This window comes from Musa acuminata, chromosome BXJ1-11 (assembly GCF_036884655.1).
Source record: "Musa acuminata AAA Group cultivar baxijiao chromosome BXJ1-11, Cavendish_Baxijiao_AAA, whole genome shotgun sequence".
NCBI classification, from domain to species: Eukaryota; Viridiplantae; Streptophyta; class Magnoliopsida; order Zingiberales; family Musaceae; genus Musa; species Musa acuminata.
Genome location: NC_088337.1, coordinates 1,735,303 through 1,753,588, shown reverse-complemented (window position 1 = coordinate 1,753,588; position 18,286 = coordinate 1,735,303). Strand labels below are relative to the sequence as shown.

The 18,286-nt window shown below is 43.2% G+C and overlaps 3 protein-coding genes across 3 annotated transcripts; 1 reads left to right on the top strand and 2 right to left on the bottom strand.

Annotated features, from left to right (window-relative positions):
* Positions 1–4,198: 4,198 nt before the first annotated feature.
* LOC135596534 (zinc finger protein ZAT5-like) lies at positions 4,199–5,827 on the bottom strand. The gene has a single exon (XM_065088585.1). It carries the CDS (start codon positions 5,217–5,219, stop codon positions 4,356–4,358), a length of 864 nt encoding a protein of 287 aa, XP_064944657.1. The 5' UTR covers positions 5,220–5,827; the 3' UTR covers positions 4,199–4,355.
* Positions 5,828–9,877: 4,050 nt separating this feature from the next.
* Positions 9,878–11,057, top strand: LOC135596800 (probable aquaporin TIP1-1). The gene is made up of 2 exons (XM_065088959.1): positions 9,878–10,079; positions 10,186–11,057. Exons 1-2 carry the CDS (start codon positions 9,947–9,949, stop codon positions 10,803–10,805), a joined length of 753 nt encoding a protein of 250 aa, XP_064945031.1. The 5' UTR covers positions 9,878–9,946; the 3' UTR covers positions 10,806–11,057.
* A 4,684-nt stretch (positions 11,058–15,741) lies between these two features.
* LOC135596533 (glycine-rich cell wall structural protein 2-like) lies at positions 15,742–16,601 on the bottom strand. The gene has a single exon (XM_065088584.1). The coding sequence runs from the start codon at positions 16,547–16,549 to the stop codon at positions 15,908–15,910; it is 642 nt and encodes a 213-aa protein (XP_064944656.1). The 5' UTR covers positions 16,550–16,601; the 3' UTR covers positions 15,742–15,907.
* Between the last annotated feature and the right edge of the window lie 1,685 nt (positions 16,602–18,286).

Here is an 18,286-nt window from a genome sequence, read left to right as displayed (position 1 = left end):
AAGGAAAATCCTTCGGAGGGACAACTTAATGTATTTAAGTTGTTTCACTTCTTAAATAAAGTTTCTTCAATAATTGTTCTTATATTCACTTTTATCTTCTCCCTTGTCTTTGACCCGCGACCAACATTACTGCAACCAAATTTCTAAGAGGCTTCAAGGCCAATCCTCATCTTCTTCACCGTGATAGTCTTCGTTGATTTGCCAATAGTCAACGGACTTAAGGGGAACGAAGAACGTCGACGGACTTAAGGGGAACAAAGGACGGATTTAAGGGGAACGAAAGGAACGCATGTGCCTCACAGCAATAGAAATAGCATCATCTTGCGGGGAAGATAAGATTTCCCCAACTATACGAGGAAATTTTTTTATTGAGAAAAATCCCTTATTCTGAGGGAAATAAATAGGAAAGGGACAGTTTAATATATTTAAGCTTAATATATTTAAGCTGTTTATTGTACAAGCGACTCTACATAAAGTGAATTATTATTCTTTCGCCTTTCACAAAGAATACTGCTTGCTTGCCACTCCAAGCAGCAAACCCAACACTTTTTCGAAGGAGCTTCTCTCTGAAGAGGAGCCCCAACAAATCAACCTCAAGTTTTGGATGCTTTGCTCTTTTTCTAATGTATGATGCCACGAAGAATTTATTTGCTTGTTCTTTTAATAAGCTACATCGTTTCAAGAATTCATTTAAAGAAGGTTCGGCAATGTATTTTCTAGTAAATTCAACTTTAACAAACCAAGATAAATTAAATGGAATATCCCTCGGAAAATAATATATTTTCACTACATTAAAAAGCTTTTTTTTTTTCATTTTGGATTCGTGAGATCTTAATAGCTACACCGTTAAAATAGATCTCAACAATTCAATATCAACCATATCGAAAAAGGATAATTTCTTTTGAACAAGCTTTTGTTAAATTTAATAATAAATAAATAAAAATATGGTTAGCCGAACCCTATACTTGCAGGACAATGGCACACCTGATTAAGCAACAACTTCTAAGTTGAAATGATAGATGTTAGCTATGTTATGCATAGGTGTTACTTAAAAGAAAAATAGGATGACAGCTTTCAAGAGTAGAAAATGAATTCCTTCATTGGCTTTCTAAGTTAGCCTATGATTTTAGGAGGGTGTCATTGTAGGTGGAAGGTTACAACACATGATCACTTGGTTCGTATCGATGTACATGAGAGGTTTGACATGATTGTTAAGGTGGCTAGAATGCATGAGAAATGAGGTGAACTTGGATGCATACTTTACCCATTGACTTGCATAAGTATTTATGATAAGTTTTAATTAGTATAGAATATATAAAACCGATGTTGTATAAACTCTCTCTCTCTCTCTCTCTCTCAATATGGAGCTCAAGAAGCTTCACCTCATACGATAGGGTACCTTCTAACTCGAGTATCGGAGAAGAGAATAGTGTTACCAGCGATCCTATTTACTCTTGCAGATTTCATCGAGGTAAGAACGCATCTATGTGTCGAAGGAAGGTAGGACAGACCCACCAACTAAATCACCATCAGGACTCCTGAGACCCTGAGGTCCAGCGACACTGGCCCTCCATCACTTGTACACTGGCATTTGATCAACAAGAAGAAGGAAAAGAATCTTTTACTATGTACGTTTTTAAGCAGCTCGAGAACAAGAAACTATCCTTAAAGCTTATTGATGATGCACTCTAGTAAAGATGACGAAGCAATTGGGCTCCAACCCTGTAGCCACAATGTGCAGTGAAGAGGGTTAAATAACCAAAACGTGAGAATCCATTCGGCTCCAACCCTCTTATCTACAATGTGCGCTGGGGAGAGAGCCTCCCGTGAATGTCCCCATCCTGATGACTCTCTCTTCTCCTTCCTGTACTCATTCGGCTACCAGTCAACACAAGGATCCGGAGAACAAAAACATTGAACCACAGACGATTCGGTTGATTGACAACACAAAGCATAATACAAGGAAGAAAAACCATGGAAAGATGGTAATTTATATTCAATCATGTCACGAACAATTTCTGTGTAGAACTTTGTTTGGTGTTTCCAGCATAATATTTAATTTTCTTTTTAACTATACCTCATGCATTCACATAGTTATGTTTCTCCCGTAATGTTTAGGTCATTGGTCCAGGGTGTTTGGCTAACAGCTCATAGTGGGCTTTAACTATCCACAGTCTATTTTAGCTTTAACCCTTTCTTATTTAATCTAAAATCTTAATCCTTTTAACTAAAAATTGTGACGGCTAGCAAAGAAAAAGAAAACAGCGAAAAATAGAGAAGCAACAGTAGTAGGAAATGATAGAAAAATAAGAGAAGAAAAGGAAAGAAAACAATGATAACGCAGAGAAACTGTTCTCAATTATCCAGACAGTATTCTCATTTCAGATTAGATCAGATCTATAGTAGATTCTTGCTATGATTACTTGGGAAGATTTTGGATATAGTGCACGGTGACGTAATTCTTGTATCATAGTTATTCTTTTGTAATTGTTGCTTAGGTTTTGGGTAAGAGACTTTGATATTTATATATTTAGTGGATTTTCTCTAGTTTGCCCCATGGTTTTTACCCTTCACGTTGGAGGAATTTTTCACGTAAATCTTGATATTCTATTTTATTATGATTTTATTTAATTTTGATATATGTTACGACCTGCTTGTATTTGCTTATATACAAAATTCCTTCTTCTGTTTATCCCAAACGAATATCACCGTATGCTTAGTCACCTAAAGTATCATACGCCTATTATTTTCATAGAGGAGAGGGTCCCGACAACTCATAATAAATTAGCTAATTTATGCGAAAATCATGAAATAATTGACTATTTGAGAAAACTTTGTATGCAACTAAATTATTCATATCAATAAAAATGTCATAGCGTTGCCCCGAGGATGAGGCCCAACAAAGGCCCATTAAAAACCGATGCCTTTCCAAAAAGTCGAGCAGGCATTAGCAGATCGGTAATGTGTAATTTATTCAATCTGATATTGCACAATAAACAAATTCCCTTTTTTTCACGTCCCTCCATAAAAATAAACATCTCGATGCTTAATGGGCTAAATAAAGTAGAGGCATATGCAAACTCATTTCCGATTTAATGCTGCCACCAATAGTAAACGGCAAATGCCACACTGGCCGAGCGAATCTTTAGCTAGCGACGACTTGCAACCACTGGCGCAGTAGCTAATTCCAATTCCACGACGCGAACTATTAGATTACTCTCGACGGTGTTAGCAGAAGCATAGCTGAGAGTGCGAAGCACACGAGAGCTTGCTCCTTCACAACTGGCAGCTTAGCTGCACTTCCTTGAGTGGTGGTGCCATGCCACCACCACTCGAGAAGGCAGCAGTGCACTATAATACTCGGCAGCCCAACTCAATCTCCAAACGTGCACTTAACTCTCATGTAGTGGTCACACACACACACACACACACTACATGGGAGCATGTCATGTAATCACAGCTTGGAAACGAGCAAGCAACGAAAGGTGCAGCGGAGGAGTATGGTTTTTCTTCGATTGTACTCGGTCCATCACAATAATTAAAGCCACAGTGAGAGGGCTTCGTGATTCACGTGTGCTGATTCAGATGAGACGTCGGACTCTGCTGGTTGGGAGCGACGGGCGATGGGTTCATCGGTGTGGCGTTAGGCAAATGACGGGGGCAACTCGGCCTCACGTTTGCGATGAGATGTGATTGCGTGCACTTGGGTATAAAGCGCTCCCAGTAAAAATACTATTGGGAACTGTTCGGGCACTGCCGCTTATCTGCGACGCTCGTTTACAATGTGAATAGATGCATCTAACTACGTTCTTGGCTAATTATTTAGTGCATGCTGTGGACGCGGTGGCTAATAGTCAACCAAGATGAAGAAGAGTATGAAGCTTGAAGGAGTCATGGAAAGTGAAAAGGCGATGAGAGTGTACAAGTTGGCCTCACCAGATATCTATCACTCCATGGATGTCTTACAAATGAAACAAACTCGTGGGAGGCCGAACCTAATCTGGGTGGTGGAGAAACCAAACTCATCTAACTCGTTGAAAGCGAGAGGGGGCTAAAAAAGGGAAAGAGACTCTCTCCCTTTACGTGAACGCAATGGCACCTCTCCTCTCTCCTCCTCCCAAAAGGCAAAACATATATCCATCTTAAATGGGGAAAAAAGAAAAAGGGAAGACGACAAAGAGCTAAATGGATCAAAGAATTCGAAGAAATTTGGATCAATTAATCGATATGAACTTGCAAAGAAATATTAAGAGTTATTCACATAAGCCACATTAGCCCAAGTTGTTATCGAACAGAGCAAGGAAAGAATTTGTGCTACTGGACAGCTTTGCTTCCATTAGCCCAAAGCGGCCTCCTTAGTAATGGCAATCCACCACTAAGGCCGGTGCCGATGCCGACGCCGAGAAGATGAAAGGCCTCTTGGTGGCCAATGCCAGCGTCGGGGAAGGCGGCCTCTGGAGCTCGTCCTCGGCGGGAGCGGGGAGGTTTAGGTCCAAGGAAAGAAAGCTCTTGTCCTTCTTGGCTTCTTGGCTGTCGGCGATGGCCAGCGGCCTGTGCCGCCTCATGTGTCCTCCGAGCGCCTGCCCGGAGCTGAACTCCGATCCGCATATGGAGCACTCGTGGACCTTCGGCTTCGTGGGAGTCTGGCTGCTGCTCGCAAATGGCTTCGAGAAAGAATTCATGCTGATCTGCAGCATGTCGTCGGTGACCTCGAGCTTCTTCTCCTCCGCCGTCGTGGTGGTGGCAGCCAGCTTGTGCTTCTTGTGGCTGGTGCGGTGCCCGCCGAGCGCCTGGAACGACGGGAAGCATTTGCTGCATGTCTTGCACTCATACACGTAAATTCCAGCCTTGCCGTTGGTCGTCGTCGCCGCCTCGATCAACTTTCGGCTCGTAAACTTCTCGGACCCACCGCCGCCGCCTCCAACTTCGTCCTTGTGCTCTTCCGGCTTAGGCCCGGTGTCAAAGGCGCGGCCCTGGGCGAGAAGGATGAGGCAATTCGCCATGTCCTCCTCCTCCTCGGTGATGGTTCCGGAGGCGGCCTCGGCCGAGGAGGCGGAGTACGAGTCGGCTACCCCGGTGGACAGGACCTGTGGCATCGGCGGCGGCGGCTGCGTCCTCTGACGCTTGGTGCGCTTGCCCTTGACCACAGCATGAACGAATTCGCCGTTGGATATGCTGTCGCTGCTGTTGGAGGCCAAGGCTTCCTCTGGAGCTTCCATCTCCCTTGGAACCAGGGGGAAGAGGTGGAGAAACCAAGAGAGAGTGAGTGGAGAAGGTGCTCAATACTAACAATGCTTATGGAAGATGTGTCTCTATGTATATATTTATACGGCAACAGATGGGAGTCAAATGGCCGCCCCTTGCTATTCTAAGAGGAGAACACAGCCATGAATTGTCCTCACTCGTTTGCAGACATGGGTTTAAGCCCTAAATATGGGGGAAATTAGGTGGACACAGGAGAGGTGTGGAGTGAAGGGAGGAGCAGGCGAGGAACAATAGCAAAGGACAGAGGGGACGGACTCCACAACACCAAACGAAATGCCTAATCCTGGAGTTTGTGTGCACTCTTTCTCGCTTAGCTAAGATTTGTAAAGATAGGAGTTGGCCACACAAACTGTCAGAGGGCAGAGGAGATGGTGACAACGAAGACTCGAAGAAAAGGTTGGCACCATGCAAGTCATGTGCCTCTTCAATTCCTCCCATCACAGGTGGTGGTGAAAAGAGTGTGCAGGTGAGTCAGTAACAAAGTCGAGAACGCGACCGTCTCTCGAGCGACCTCACCGATGCCTTGTGTGGTGAGCCTTTCCTTCCTTGCTCGCTCAACTGGGTGCAGTTTGCCATGGGCTGGTTATGCGAACCCCTCGACGGAGGTAAAGATGAAGGTGACGGCAAGTGGTGCAAGCAAGGCACACGTGTATGTTGATGGATTGCTTCTAGTGGTTTATCAAGTAAAGGACCAGCTATCCTCGTCGACGAGCACTCTTCTTCGGTTCTCGAGAAGTAGCTCGTATTCCTTTCGTCACGTCCTCTGCGATCGTGCGGTACTAATTGTTCTGCAAACATCGCAACAGAGACCGATAAAGTCAAATCGGCGGACGCATGTATCAGTACCACAAATTGTTCAGACCAGCAGCAGTCGAGAACATATGCTTTTGCAGGACTCGTTTAATTATGACTCGGCAGATGTAATTTGGCTAAGCAATTAACTGGGTTTGCGCTGGAGGAGATTTCTCTCTCTTGCATGATTACAGACTGGGGGAGAACTTTGTGGCTTTAAAATAAGGAATCACGATGATTAGCCACAGGATTCACGGCTTCAAACAAATGGACGGTTTGTTGGTAAATGATGGCACACACATTTATATATCCGGTTGGTGTGTAACGCATGTTCCTACGATGTTCTAAGTCAATGGGAGGCGGAGACGAGCGAAGCTAAGTAGCTCGTTTTGGTTGGTTGTGTGAGGCATGAAAGCTTCAGCTTCTCCGAACATTAAGTCGTGAGACATCAGTTGGTGGGGTTGATCGATTCCTCTCTCTCCTTTCTTCCCACTTCACTCTGCTCACGTTCCCACTAGTTATTTCACTCTCTCCCCTACCTAAACCATATTAAATGATAGATTCCCTCCTGGCGTATATCGGTACGGCTAGTTGGCAAACATTGCCAAGCACGCAAGATACTAAGCTCTGCTGCTAGCTTCACTGCGAGAGAGCATGTAAACTATACATGCATCGTGGGTGAAGATACCAATCCCTCTTAGTTTGGCATCATTTTTTTCGTAGTCACCCAATCATTGCTAGCTTTCTTTTGTTCCTCTCTTACGGGTTCAGCCTAAGCAGTGTGGTGGATTAGGCGTGTGGGTATGGGGAAGTTGATGCCACATCTTAATTCGCTAATGTGTGCTCACCACTTCTGTTGCATGTCTTCCCTTTTGTGCCATCACATGCAGTCCCTCACCTAATTATCCAACCGCAATTCTTCCCTTGCAAAGTAATCAAAATAGCCTTGCGAGTTGGGACACAGGTGTTGCCATCCGTAATGGACTTTTAAGCTGTAGGGTGTTTAAGGACACCGTAGAACGTCATACCTCCTCTGCATTAAAACGCTGTTGCTTCAACTCACATCCAGTATAGGAGGAAGTGATTAAGAAGGCATAATAATAATAATAATAATAATAATAATACAGGCAATTGAGATTGTGTGGAGGGTTTGGTACAACTCTGACTTAAACATGTCTTGCAGTGGAAGTGGGAAGAGAGCGGTTAGAAGCGGCAGGTAGATTTGTTGAACTTAATTGTGTACCACTTGGATGTGGAGACAAGTACATGTTGAATCATGTGACGTCGTACCTACTGGCTTCTGCTTGGATCAGTAGTTCTACCCAATATTAAGCATCTCCGTTATTACTCTCCCGCTTAATCTTCTCACTGGATTTGGGTTGCATCACATCGATCGGTCTAAAAAGCTCATCTTTTTTCTCATTGGGAACCTCCAAAAAATTCAGAAAATTTCAATCTTTTTCCAATCTTCCTTTTTTTTCTTGAGAATCATCTGTTCTATGAACTTTATTTACTATGAGGGTTTCTTTTTGGGAGTGTAGTGTACAGAACAACCCAAAGAGTTGCACCGTCTCTTCCTTTTGCATATAACCTTTAAGAGGCTCTCTAACGGGGAGAACATGTGAAGTGTCACATGTATACGTATCTCATGACGGTCCAAAGGGTACAGTTGCATCCATGGGAAGAGGGAAGCTGGCGAATAGGAGCCAATTGCCACGGAGGAGACGCGCTTTCGCCGCTAAGTTAGCAGCACCCTCGGGCACATCGCTCAAAATAATAATAGTAATCTGTAGCTTTATGGGTACGTCGCTTGATGGTGAATAAAGAGCTGTGGCGATGCTGGCCTTCCACAGCAGGCAGCCTGGCTTGTGATCTTATTCCATGACAGCTCCACATCGCTTAATATTTGAGTACCACAACAGCAACACTGATGGACTTGCAGGATTGGGGAGCGAAACGGAATACTTTGGCGGACCTAATGTTCGTATGTTAATGATGTTGCAACATGACAAGGACTGCTTAGATCTATCATTAGCTCTGATGATGTCCCTGCCATACTACTTGTATGCATGGCGGGAGCATGTGCAGTCACCGGATTGTGTTTCTTCTCTGTTGAATTCGTCAATCTGACATTCTCAGTTATCGGCACTCACTACATCTTCTTCATCATTCTCAGTTATCGGACGTCGAACCCATGCCTCCCATGTACCGGTTTCCTTTATCGATGGCATGGTTCTCTTAATTGCAGCTATTTCTGTTGAACTGCATCCGAAATAGATATCATACGCCCTTACCATCACGCCTATTGTGCATGCAGGATGACCATAAAATGAGATTGACCGCAGGCTACCGCACGGGCTCGCGAATGAGCCCATGTCTGGCTTTTCATGGGCCCCATTTTGGGATGTGTATTGGGCTGGGCTGCATCTTATCGAAGAGTTCCTCCAATCAAAAACATAATCCTATTATAATATGAACTTATTTTACTAATATCTATTATCAGAATTTAATTAGTTCTATTATATATTTTATCTAATTATAAAGGTTCACATAATCTAATACTAACATCGAATACACAGTAAGTGTATTCGATGAGTGTTTATATGTATGTTTATTACCCAATGTAATACATCTAGTCGAGTTAATGTTCCATCTCAAAAGAAGTCGAGTCGAACTCAAATCATTTTCTACCATAACTTTCTCACATCATTTCCTCCGTATTGACCCACGAGATCGCTCGACGTGCTGTGTCTTTACTTTCTCGTGAATGACGAGAGGACAGAGTGGATTCAAACTTCATATCCTAACCTGTGGATGTTATCGCCCATAGCATTTAAGATGTCTCCATCTCACTAGTGTCAAGTGGGCGGCAGTGTTGACACTGCTGTCCTATGGGACAGCGTGGAATGTGTGCTGTAGCACATGCGAATGGGGTTTCCCTTGACAGCTAGTCCATCTTCTTGTTCATCTCCTCACTGATGAGGGCAGGTACTATTCTTTATCTTTGTTCCACGGCTTCGCGTAGCAGCTAGCAAATTTCTTGTCTTTTTTGAATTATTTATCCGCCACAAGTTTACTAAGTCTGTTTATTTGGGGTTTACAGACCTTTTAATTTTGATTAAGACAGTATCAACTACTTGATGGAAATATGAATTGCGGCCCCTCTCCGACCATAATGTCGCTACCATCACGGAGATAATATCAACTCATGAAGATAGACCCCATCATTTATAGCGTACTTATCATCAGAAAATATATAGTCCATTCAGATAAATAGATATGTAATCGTAATTCCGGCACCAATACAGAAAGTGGATCGCATACCACAACCTCTGATCACGTCTCGGACTTAGACAGGAGACACTTGCTCCAGCCAATGCTTCCCGTTTATCCTGGCTAATGCACAGCATCAAGAGCAGTATGCGATGCACACGTCACCCATGGCTTCGGGAAGCTACCAGGGATTAAACAGCCGATCCCCGAAAAGATGGTGCCGGTCACATCAGCGCGACTATGGTGGATTCCCTAATCGACGACGAATGGCCCTTGGTCGGACCGACCGGGACACGTGGCATCAGTGCAGCTCTTGGGCGGACGAAGCTGAGCTGTACCAAATATATAGTTGGCGTGGGGCCGGATCACGTGGATCTTATTAATCGAGTTCACTTCCTTGAGAGAGACAACAGTCGAATAATTATAGCAACAATAATGAATAATATTAAAGAGAGAAAACACAAGGTATTCATTTACCAAGCACCGGCTACTCCCGGTCATCTCTCTCTTCCTCGCGCTGCATATATTGCCGGGTGCATTCGGCTCTCTCCGCTCACTACATTATTGAAGCGGAAGAGCTCCTCGGTGGTGAGGGTTTTAGAGGGCAGGAAGAAGAATGCCGATCACTCAGATAGCCATCGGGACTACGGCCGAGGCAACCCACCCGACTGCACTCAAGGCCGCGCTCGCCGAGTTCATATGCACCTTCATCTTCGTCTTCGCCGGCCAAGGCTCCGGCATGGCCTACAGTGCGTTCTTCTTCATTGTCAACTTCTTCCTGTATCTTGTCTTTCGTTGGATGCCTCAGATTTTCGTGGTCTTCTTGGATGCTAACGTTCGGTCGCCTGCGTACAGACAAGTTGACGAGCGACGGGGCTGCGACGCCCGAGGGGCTGATCGCGGCGGCGCTGGCGCACGGCTTCGCCCTGTTTGTGGCGGTGTCCGTGGGAGCTAACATCTCGGGTGGGCACGTGAACCCGGCCGTGACCTTCGGCGCCTTCGTGGGCGGCAACATCACGCTGCTACGAGGCATCCTCTACTGGATCGCCCAGCTGCTGGGCTCCACCGTGGCCTGCCTCCTGCTCCGCTTCTCCACCGGCGGGCTCGAGACCGGCACCTTCGGGCTGACCGGGGTGAGCGTGTGGGAGGCGCTCGTGCTGGAGATCGTCATGACCTTCGGCCTCGTGTACACCGTCTACGCCACCGCCGTGGACCCCAAGAAGGGAAGTCTCGGCACCATCGCCCCCATCGCCATCGGCTTCATCGTCGGCGCCAATATCCTTGTGGGCGGGCCCTTCGACGGCGCCTCCATGAACCCCGCCGTGTCCTTCGGCCCGGCTCTCGTCAGCTGGTCGTGGACCCACCAGTGGGTGTACTGGCTCGGCCCACTCATCGGCGGCGCTCTTGCCGGTATCGTCTACGAGATCTTCTTCATCAGCCACTCCCACGAGCAGCTCCCCACCGCCGATTACTGAGGTGGCGTTTCGGGCCCTGCACGTCGTGGTCGTCTCCTCCACGTTCCATAAAGTCCTTGCTCTTTGCTTTCATCAACGTGTTGTTTATCCTTAATTTCCGCTCCTCTTTCGTTTGAGTCCGTGATCCAAGATGGTGTTCTCTTTCGTGTAAAAGCCTGAGAGCTACATCCTTGTGATGCATTAAATCGATGATCGCGATGGTTGTACGCACCTTTCTCTATAATCCGATTTCCTTTCGATCGGAGTGTCCAACTCTAAGCATCCAAATATCGTGCCTCCATGCACGGACGGACTTGACGTAGAAGAATTAGTACCGCATAAAGAAAATAAAGTAATACGATCAATAAAAGTTTAGTTTGATGAATTCACATAACATATCGTTCACTCATAAAGTTTAGGAGTACCAAAAGAAGCGTCAAAAACTTTGTCTTGCAGTCTGTGCATGCATGCCGCAGTGGGGGGCGGTTTGAGCAATTCAAGTCTCTTGTCCAGAATAAGAAAATATGAATGATCTCAAACTCAAAGCACATCTGAAAACCATGTGTTGGCGCACTTATCATCACATATTATCATCGTGGAGACGACAACGGTAGAGCCAAACATGTTTAAGAACAGTGTATGCATGATTGCATTAGGAGCTGGCACAAGGCCAGTCACACTACTCTTGTCTAATCACATTGTTGTTAGCACGTCTACAATATATATATCCATGTCGTGTTGTGTTTGTGCAGGTTTATTCCCTCAATCACACACTTAATTTTCTGTATGTGCTCTGGTTCAGAGTTTTATTTAATGTCAGGCCGGACCGAACCGGACCGGACCGGGAACGCCCACGAATCATCTCTTTCGCGATATCATTGACATGATGACTTGTCTCCATGCGCTCGTCCTCATCTCCCGCTTTGGAATAATCAAACAGGTAGGTTTATGGAGTGACCATCGGATTGGCTGACACAGGTGACCGAGTGGCAGCGAAGCCGGGCGGTGAGCTTATCGATTGTCCACCGACCAGCGGGCAAGGAGTGGCCTCCATTGAGAGCCGAGTCTCTATCTTCTCCCTGTGGGCCTGCGAAGGGCTGTCCGGTCACCCTCTCTCGTCTGGTCTCTTTCCTTTGCAGGGTAATGAAGCAGCACAGTACCGCATGAGGTGGCATACTGTTCTTTTCCTTCCCTGCTACAGTCATGAAGAAGCAGTATAGTACAAGTTCACGTGAATCCGGAGACATGACGCAGCTCTACGGTGAGTAGGAACTGAGACATCGTGCTGGGGAAGGGAAACCTGGAACTACAGAGATAACTTGATTGATCGGTGGATTTAAATGAATGCTTAGGACAGTCTTAATTGCTCATCAAGACGAAACTTACTCGTAGCACTGTGATCCAAACATGAAAGAAGTGTCCGCCATTGGTTCCCGACCTCGGTGGGAATAATTAGGTTTGCTGTGATGCGTAGGAACCACATAGAAAGCAATAGGAGGTGATGAGTTGGTCGGGTGAGCCCAAGACAGAAACCACACCCAACAATAGTTGTGATCCACCATTCTGCTGCTGTACCAAAGCAAAAAAAAACAAAAAATGTAGCGATTTGATTGACTTTTTTTCTTTTTCTTTTTGGGTTGAAAATGTACTGAATTAGTTTATTATTTGTAGAAGTAAAGAGAGTTATAATGTTAAAACATGATAATTTGCTATGACGTTCCGATTTGACATAGTTTGATTTTTGAAAAAAAAAATGATTCATGCATAAATAAAATTATTTTTTAATAAAATAAAATAATTTTTTTTAATTTATATATTTAAAATTATTGAATCCATCTTCACCTTAAATAAATTTTTAACTCTCACTCTTAACACCACACCGCGCTATCTTCGAATAAAACTATAGTTTTTTCTAAGCACAAATGTCTAATAAGAAAAATGATAGAGTTTAAAAACGCTTATAATAATATGCCAAATCAATATTAACAATTACATGAGTAAAACATCAAATTAATAGACGAACCAGCATGTCTTGTATGACACATGTATAGTCACAATAAATAATTTATAAATAAATGCATTAATCATATATTGATGCCATAAAGAAGAACTATGATAGAGTTGGAAGAAATGTCCAATAAGAAATATGATAGAGTTGGACGAAAGCTTATAATTATATGTCAAATCAATATTAATAATTACAATGGTTTATGTCATGCATGAGTAGAGTATCAACTGAAATGATTAATAGACGAATGAGTATATCTTGTAAGACACATATATAATCATAATAAATAATTTATAATTAACATGTATTAATCGTATGTTGATACCATAAAAAAGAACTATGGTACCAATTATGCATAACACATACTTATTCAAATATTTACTCTAACTTAATAGCTTAAAATAATAATATTCTAATAAAAATATAACATACTTAAAGATATATCACAAAACAATAATAATAATCCCCGTAGCATGGACTATCTCGACATTTTTGATGTTATAGTTGTTCCTCAGAAACTACGATCTCATAAATCATCGACGAATTAGCAACGACAATCTAAGAGAAAACTTGGTTTCAGTTAATGATTGGTCCAGTTCAATTCACTAAGAATATTGCACCATGTTGATATATTATGATAAGATAAACTCAAGAACTAAGGAGAAGAATAATGAATCTATAATGGTTTAATTCATTAAGAATATTGTACCATGTTGAAGCTTTTCCCAATAGGCTTGAGCAAAATGAAAATATGATCAATAGAGTTTGCACCCGTATGATAGACTGAGCACATGATTCCATATAACCATTTTATAATAGTCAATCTCTTCTAAAATAGTTTTCATAAAAATATCTTGATTTTACTCGCACATATTGAAGGCTTACACGCAACGATGAAGTTGGTCCAACCTGATTCAACATCTCAATTGTTCGCAAAGCATCACACTCGACATAGATTCTCTGACACTTAAGTTAGTTATTGATCGAATATTCATGAATTAGTATTATAGAAGTAGGAATTTTCGATTCGATCACTATCTAGTACAAACTTTTGAGCTTACGGATCAATAGAACTAGGAGAACTAGGAGACCTACCAACAAAATACTAATATTGCTAACTTTCACAACCTTAAGTTTGTCAATAAGAAAATATTTGTCATAGAAGAGACATTGCAAAAACCAGACAACTTGCAAGGAGTCAGACTTGATCCAGAAAAATGCAAGCTGTAGAGAAGCAGCAGATCTAAGGGCCAAAGTTTCAGACATCAGTAGGCAGCATGCAGCTTTGCAGGCTCCTCCGCCCAGCCATGGGGGTTGGTTAGTTAAGCTCTTGATAAGAAAGCCTACACCTACAACAAGATCAAAAGAAATAAATGAACCATCAAACTCTATACAGAAATCATAGCTTACCTAAAGTTCCTCTAGGTTAGCAGCAGCACCCTCAACAGTGCTCTTAGGATCCTGGAAGACCATGTAAGAATCATTAGCAGTTAACATGACCTTTCTAAATAGGGAAGCAGGATTGGCAGAGCGGAAGCTAATATTTAGCTTCGTTGCGATTGTTCCACAAGGCCTAAAAAGCAGTAACAATGATGCAAAGAAGCTTGTCACGGGATGGTTTGTCAAGCGATAAGTATTCTGCAATCCAGTCCCCTTGATGCCAAGTAGGGAAGAGCTGAAATCGAATGTTTAGAAATTGCCAGAGAAGATCCCAAAAAGATTGAGCAAAGGCGCATTCGAAGAGGATATGTGGGGTTGAATCCAGGTGCAAATGACAGACAAAACAATGGCCCCAAGTCAAAGTTATATCAATACAGATGTTGATATATTGGGTTACATATATCTCCTGTTAAATGGACAACGAATGCCCATTAAAAATCAATAGAAGTCAGAGATGGAAGTACATTATTCTTTTCTTTCCATCTTTACTAATCTTATTCCCCATAAAAATTATGATTATTATATAAAAATTAATTAATTTTAGAAATTAAAATCCAATAATAGAATATTAAATATATGATACGTACTTTTTGATGTCATTCAAAATCTTTATTTGATCTACAAGTGTATCATTGTCGGATTTGAAAGTTATAGCGATATCGATTTACAAAGAGAAGTAGACTTATCTTATTTTCTTTTCTTATCTTTTATAGGATCATTATGAATGATAAGTTATGAACAAAGGAAATAAATTATTATTTCATCTATAGGAGGTTCTATTCTTAAGAGAGTGCAAAGTGTCTAAGATAAATTATTAAGAGAGTCATTCTAGATCATCTCCTCAGAAATTCTATTATAATTATAGTTCCTTTTTCCTTGATCGATAAATATAATTAGAATCCAATCATATTTATAGTATACCTTACATAATTAGATAGGATCATATAATATAATTTTTTTTCACATGGTCTATTAATTGATAAGATATAAAAAATTTGTAAAATCAAAATAAATAAAATAAAAGTTTATTTGAATTTGCAATAATATTCAACGAAACAAGTAATTAATTAGATTCAAAACTCTAATAAGCAACTGAACAGTATTGATTACAAAGTTCTACTCTGTGACTGGGACTATTCGTATAATAATAATAAGTGTGGGACGAGCAGAGGAATAAGAGACCACATAAAATACGTACATGCATGAATGATAGCAGTGCGTGCGTAAAGTATGCGAATCGGAAGAAACATGCATGAGAAAGGGGATACGAATGATACGGCCGGAGTTCTCTATTCCGATGCAACACGGGATTTAATAGATAAGATATTAGATATGTTCAAAATCCTAGGAAGCGATTCAGATTACATGTAATCTTAGCTTTTATCTGTCTTTCATTTTTAGGAACTGAGGAACCCGTTCGGGATACTTGATATGATGAACATGCTGCTTAATTCAGTCTTGGCTTTGGCCAGTGTCTTACTCCAAGCAAATTGGAACGAGAAACGAGACTTGCAATAAGCATTCTTTATATATTATAATCAAGAAAGCAAGTTCCACTTATATGGTGTTACACAGCATCACTTATTTCATCATCACCAAGCATTCTACTGGACTTCTTCTGATACAACCTTAAAGCTCTTATTCCTGCTACCTTCCAACATCTGTGTGCGTAAATCTAGCGGCGGCCATTTCCTCCACCGCTACCGGAACCGGAACCAGAACCGGAACCGGAACCGGAACCGGAACCGGAGCCGGAGCCCGTTCCGCCGCCGCCTCCACCGCCTCCGCCTCCGCCACTCCCATAACCTCCGCCCTGATCACCACCAGCGCCCGAACCGTAGCCTGAGCCTGAGCCTGAGCCAGAGCCATAGCCAGCGCCTGAACCATCACCTTGTCCACCGCCTCCACCGCCGCCGCCGCCGCCACCGCGACCCCTGCCATATCCTCCAGCGTTTCCGGAACCAGCACCCTCTCCATAACCGGAGCCATACCCACTCCCATCACCAGAGCCGGAGCCTGCACCTCCGCCTTCTCCCCCGCCACCGCCGCCGCCGCCACCTCCACCTCCACCGCTTCCATACCCTCCAGCACTGCCCCCACCGGCACCCTCACCATATCCAGCGCCGGAGCCGGAGCCGGAGCCGGAGCCATATCCGGAATCACCACTTCCACCACCTCCACCTTCACCTCCTCCACCGCCGCCCCCACCACCTGCGGCGCTAGTTCCAACTAGGGATCTAGCAGCGAAGGTGAGCTCGAGGCTCAGAAGAGCGAGGAAAGCAAGAGCCCAAAGCCTAACACGAGTTCTACCAGCCATTGCAGCTCAGGTAGCAGTGAACTGAGAGATGAGATGTGGTGGCGACGAGGGGTGGAGGGGTATTTATAGCAGTCTTGCATGGCTAGGCTAGCAGTCCAAACCCGATTTCACAATGCACGTAGATTTAAGGCTCCGACCCGCAGAAAGTCGTCGGGCAGCCGGTGGGTGGTTTCTTTTTTGACACTTGAGGTCGCTGCACACGTCACTGGCCTTTCTTTTTCCTCGTCTTCTTCAAGTCTCATACTCACTATGTTGGAGGCATTCTCGCCACCGGACTGCCTGATCCGATGCATTATAATAATCGCCCGATGATACTGATCCCGGGTAAAAAGGGATCGTCATTGGTATGCGTAACATACTGGTAGTGATGGAACGAGTGATCCATGGTAATTTTAGATGATGGGTTGGCGTCAACCAAACAAAGTCGCTGACAAATACCAGCACTAATCCTCCATCACTAATTGTAGCCATGTGGACAACCATGTTGAACATAAACACCGAAAGGAAGTCAGTCTCTCGAGGAAACCGTGCCGACGCCAAGAAGAAGAAGAAGAAGAAGAAGAAGAATAAAAGAAAGCATGAGTCCGGGTTTAATATTTGCGTTCGTTTGTGTTCCAAGTGGCCAACTGCACCACCTACCGACAGAATACGAGTCGACTGTGGAGTCACCAGCGAGCTGCGTGCATTTCCGGTTGCACTGCTGGCTGAATTCTTGGTTTTCTATGGACATGTATTCCAAATCGGGTTTCAACTCTCCTCGTTTGACTCACTCAGCTAACTGGAGACAGTGGGGATAATGAATGCTTCACTTGGGAATCATTATTCTTCGCTTTACATGTGATAAATAGATCGATTAGAAATTAAAATATTCATACTAACAAATAACAACTTTGTGTTAAAATTAAGGAGAATTAGTATTTCAGACATAATAACAGGATAAAAAAAAACACAGTTATTCTAATAATATATGTTCTAAACCTTTACAAAGAATTTTACTCATGCAGGCTTTCTTTCGAGGAGAATGAATAGTGATTCAACATTAATCAAGATCACTGGACACAATCTGACAACCGGCTAATTGAATTAATACAGAAATTATAATAGCCATGCTTTAATATTTATCGCGGCAAAAAAATCTAATTGCCTGTCATGCTTCCATGTCAACCATGCCTTGCATTCGGATCTCACGCTATTGCCTGCGATGCTTCTCTGTCTCTTGCATCGTAAGTTCATAGTCAAGACGGATCGCATACGCTCGTCATTTAATTTATAATGAACACCAAGTCCTCGGCAGTAGATAGCGAGAAGTCATGGTTCCCACCACCATAACTTTCACCACATGACATATGATAAAATTTGGGATGCATTGGGAATGCCGACGCTTAGCTAAATATATTATTAGCCATCTATATCAGCTGATCAACACGATTACTTTAGTAGTTGACTTCAATTAACTAAGTGAAACAAGGCACGAGTATTTGCAGGGATGTCGCGTGTACTACACTGTTAAGCCATGCCGTCGTCCCATATCCGCATCACGTACGTTGCGGGACGTGGCTTTCTAATAATAAATTTAGAAGGTCGAGTTAGACTAGCAGCAGCAGCAGCTGCAGCAGCAGCAGCTCGTGGCTGTATCTTGACTAATCTTGTAGCTTCATCTTCAGAAAACTATTCTCCTTACGTAGACACAATAGCTGTTTTCTTTCTTAAATGCCCTATTATTTTGCTTGTCAACGC